The sequence below is a fragment of the Pseudorasbora parva genome, chromosome 1, assembly GCF_024679245.1.
Source record: "Pseudorasbora parva isolate DD20220531a chromosome 1, ASM2467924v1, whole genome shotgun sequence".
NCBI classification, from domain to species: Eukaryota; Metazoa; Chordata; class Actinopteri; order Cypriniformes; family Gobionidae; genus Pseudorasbora; species Pseudorasbora parva.
Genome location: NC_090172.1, coordinates 26,122,599 through 26,126,922, shown reverse-complemented (window position 1 = coordinate 26,126,922; position 4,324 = coordinate 26,122,599). Strand labels below are relative to the sequence as shown.

General features: G+C 37.2%; 1 protein-coding gene across 1 annotated transcript; it reads left to right on the top strand.

Annotated features, from left to right (window-relative positions):
• The first annotated feature begins 1,000 nt into the window (after positions 1–1,000).
• On the top strand, positions 1,001–3,944 carry bmp15 (bone morphogenetic protein 15). The gene is made up of 2 exons (XM_067449646.1): positions 1,001–1,457; positions 2,352–3,944. Exons 1-2 carry the CDS (start codon positions 1,112–1,114, stop codon positions 3,158–3,160), a joined length of 1,155 nt encoding a protein of 384 aa, XP_067305747.1. The 5' UTR covers positions 1,001–1,111; the 3' UTR covers positions 3,161–3,944.
• Positions 3,945–4,324: the final 380 nt, after the last annotated feature.

The window sequence follows — 4,324 nt, the reverse complement described above, 5'->3', positions numbered from 1 at the left end:
CTCGCGCGGTGTGGATAACAGGTGTTCATTCTGTAGGTGGCATGCGACTTTGACTCTAGCATGGAGGAAGCCTTTATGACTAAGGTCATTTACCAGCCGCTCTTAAAAACCATCGGTTATCAGGGTAGACTACTTGTGTTGTACACACACATAATAATACATAATAATTATATAATTTGTATGTTTAACACGTGTATAATTGCATTTGTATATGACAACTAATAAATATAATTTATTAAAACATTTGTAATTGTTTTAATAAATACAATTCAGTTTAATACAGCCAATAGGTCTTGAGCAGACCATAAAGCCAAGAGATAAATAGAACTATAAAAATTTAAGCTCATTAAATGATAGTCAGATAATAATTCGGCCATGATCAAGTGCAAGTAGCCTAATCTTACGTAGTATGTTGTCGTATCGACATAGGCTATTGCCCGATGGGTTCATTAAAATAGCCCACATAGACTTACACATATAGGCTAGCTTATTTATTTTTTTAGAAACTAAATTATGTAATTACATGGCTGAAACCATTAGAAAGTTAGCTAGATGGAATAATATGCTGCTTTTAGAACAATGTGCATTTACTTTGGAATTATATTTAGATATAAATTTAGCATGTGATAATGCATCTTCAACATTTTGGAAACGGTGGGTTCGCATGAATAATGACAAGAAACTTTATTTTATTTTATTTTATTTTTATTATTATGCAAAAGAAGAACAACAATTACAATTACAAAGGACAAAAGAACAATGAGGGTTACAGACAAAACTCCAAAAGCAAGGCTATGCTTACACCATACACCATACCACCATAGTGTACACCATGCAATAGAATTATTAGAGTTTCTTAACGAATTTACATACATATCAAAATCTTTCCTGAAAATAAAGAAGTAGGGAGTGTTTTTGTGAAAATTTACATTCATGAATGTAAAATGACAAGAAACTTGACGTTTGAAAGGTAATTGAGCATGACGTCACACGATTAGCGGCAGCAAAAAGGTTGTCATCGTCAGGTGATGTTTAGGTTGAATTCCGCCCGCTGATTGTCTTAGACGATGGTAGCCTTCCAGGTGGCACTCGTCCGTACGAGGGGCTGAACATGAAGGCTACCAGCAGTCACAACTGTCTGAGACTCTGCGTACTGTCGTGTTTGTTTGTGTTGCACATATCTACGCGCGTGGTCGGAAACATGGCCTCTCCGTCACATTTTGGCGTCGCCAGTAGAGAAGTTCGCCGAAATCGACATCCAAAACAGAGCAACTCTCATTTTAAACCTCTCCTAGAAAGCCAAACTGAAGGTGAAGGTATGCGACTCATGTTAAGTCTATACAGGATAGCGACGGATGCAGATGGACGACCAAAGCGGCACAAGTTTTTTGGGTCCAACACTATAAGGCTGGTCAAAGCATCCACCACTGAAAAGCACTTTCTCCCAACCTCAAGTGGTAGGCCTAAAGCGCTCTTCATTTTAATCATTAACATCCAGTACATCTACAGCACATTATGACTTTTATATGACTGCTAAAGAAAAGGTGATTTTTTTTTTTTTTTTCTTTGTTTACACACCTTAAAGGAAAAGTTCACCCAAAAATGCTAATTATCATTATTAGCTACTTACCCTCAAGTTGTTCCAAACTTGTATGATTTATTTATTTTATTTTCCTGGTGAATACAAAAAAAAAAAAAAAGATATTTCGAAGAACACTGGGAACTAAACAGTTGATGAATCACATTTACTTCCATAGGGAAAATGGAAATCAGTGGGGTCCGTTAACTGTTTGGTTGCACACAGTCTTAAATTCCAATGACAGAACTGTTGGGTGAACTAGGCTATCCCTTTAAAAATAAAATTGTTATCTATTGTTCCATGAAGAACATTTATCATTAATGGAACCTTTCCATTGCATTTTTCTTTATAGTATTTTTTTTAAAGATTATTATCACTCTACACTCTTAAAAATAAAAAGTTATCTATTGTCCTCTATGAATATCATCCATAGAAACTTTCCATTCCACAAAAGGTTCTTTACAGTGGAAAAAGGGTTCTTTAGGTTTTCTTCATAATAATATATTTTTTTTAATTACAAATGAAAGGTTCTTAGATTAACCAAAATTATTTTTATTGCATCATTGTGATCCTCATTTTGGAAATTGGAATTTGACTTGTTTTTTGGGGGAGCCCAAAAATGGTTCTTATATGGCATCGTTGTGAATCCCCAACCTCTTTATATTATTTTTATATTGTATTAAAACTAGATGTGAATTTTTGAATTTTAGGCCTATTGTCTAAATGTTTGTTTTCATTTTCTCTCTCCTACCTGTAAAACCTACTGGACCAGACCTTCATTATAACTACACAGTGAAATATGAACTGAAAAACCTCTTATTGGACAAACTAGTGAAGGCGTCTTTTATGCACCTGCGGTCTCCTGTGTCATTCTGTCATCCTTTTATTTGTGAGGCAAGGGTCACGTCTCTTCAAGATCTTCCTGAAGGTGACCATGTCACTATGGGTCCTCGAAGCCTGTGGACTGAATCGGATGTCACAAACCATGTGTCCGAGTCAAAAGATGGCCAGGTATCCCTCTTAGCCCATTATCGATGCACTAAACCAAAGCATGCCAGGTCCATAACACGCCGAAAATGCTTCCCACCTCAACACCATGTTCAAGCTCCTGTTTTGCTGCTCTTCTTGGAAGAGAACAAGCAGCCTGTGGAATGGGGGAAGAACTTAACCCCCCTCGCCCGCCCCAGGACACGCCGGTCTCGGGAGCTCGGGAGCATCGTCTCTGACATCCCCAACTACAAGCAAGGGTCGAACAGTGTGGCCAAAAACCAGTGCAAGCTTCATTCCTACCAGGTGTCCTTCAAAGATTTGGGATGGGACCACTGGATCATTGCACCCCACAAGTACAACCCCCATTACTGTATGGGAGACTGCCCTCGTATCCTGCCTTATGGCTACAATTCGCCCAACCACGCAATCATGCAGACTTTCATCAGTGAGCTTGGTGTGGCAGATATTCCGATGCCCTCTTGTGTTCCTTATAAATACAAACCTATCAGCGTGCTGATGATGGAGAAGAATGGAAACATAGTTTATAAAGAATACGAAGATATGATTGCAGATTCCTGCACCTGCAGATGACTTTAGGATTGAGGTCAGATCAGGAAAATAACTGAATGGTGCTAAAGGACAATTTGAATTTAAACCAGCACAATTGAAGAATTCAACCGAAAGGACTGGTTATAATGGGTTTGATTTGCCTGTTGCCATTTATTGTGCATTACTAAAAATATTCTTACAGCGAGGTTTATGTTAGACTTGAATTGTGGAGAGTGATCAATTCAGTCTCACCTCTCGCAGTACAGACTTTTAGGGGATCTAGGTATGAATAACTGGATTCGGATTGTTGAATGAGCGACACTCATGTGATATTTTTTCTGTTTACTCTATGTATGTTCTTTGTTCATGTTTAGTGTGTATTAATGTGATGTCTTTTGTAATGTAATGTATTTATGGAGGGTGGATGAAGTAGGAGAATTTTGGCACTTTATTGAAGACACTGTACTGAAAAAAGAAAAATGGAGAATGGAAAAAAAAATAACGAAGCAGGAAAGAGCCCTGTCTGTTGACTTAGGCCATAGAGTTGTTGCTGTTTCGCTTGTTTCTGCTGCATTTGTGTCTTCTTTCTGCCCATCTTTGACAAAGGGTATGACATTTAAAAGCAAATGGTGAAAATAGCAGATGCTAATTTTGCACAGAGAAAACATGCAGCAAGTGTATAAAATAGACTTTCATAGATGTATTTCTTAAGAGGAGAAATTAAAGCCCATGCACCTAAATGTTTTAATGTTATGATGAAATATGTTGAAATAAAATAGTTATTTTTGTAACCCAAAAAAAGGAAAGCAAACTTATAAATATGCTTGTTGTGTGGTCATTTCAATCTCTGGTGTTTTTTTTTTTTTTTTTTTTTGTGGTACTTCTATTATGTCTAGATTTGGTCAATAGGAGACGCTCTTTCCCAGCTGTGTTTCTCAGCTCTTGTAAATGGAGACTGCAGAAATGCTGGTCTGAACTGGCTTCTTTAATGTTATAGTGCTGTCTTGAGTAAAACGTGGGTGAAAGTTCATTTAGAACCTTATGCAAGTGTTGTGCCTCTATGCAATGTCAGAAGATATGGAAGAAGAATGTTTTGAAAATCCTGGTCAGTATTTACACAATGTATTAATGCTCAGAATATGGTATCTTCCTGCTAACAGGGAAATGTAAAGTCTGTAAGATTGTGTTCCAGAAAAACAGAAATGT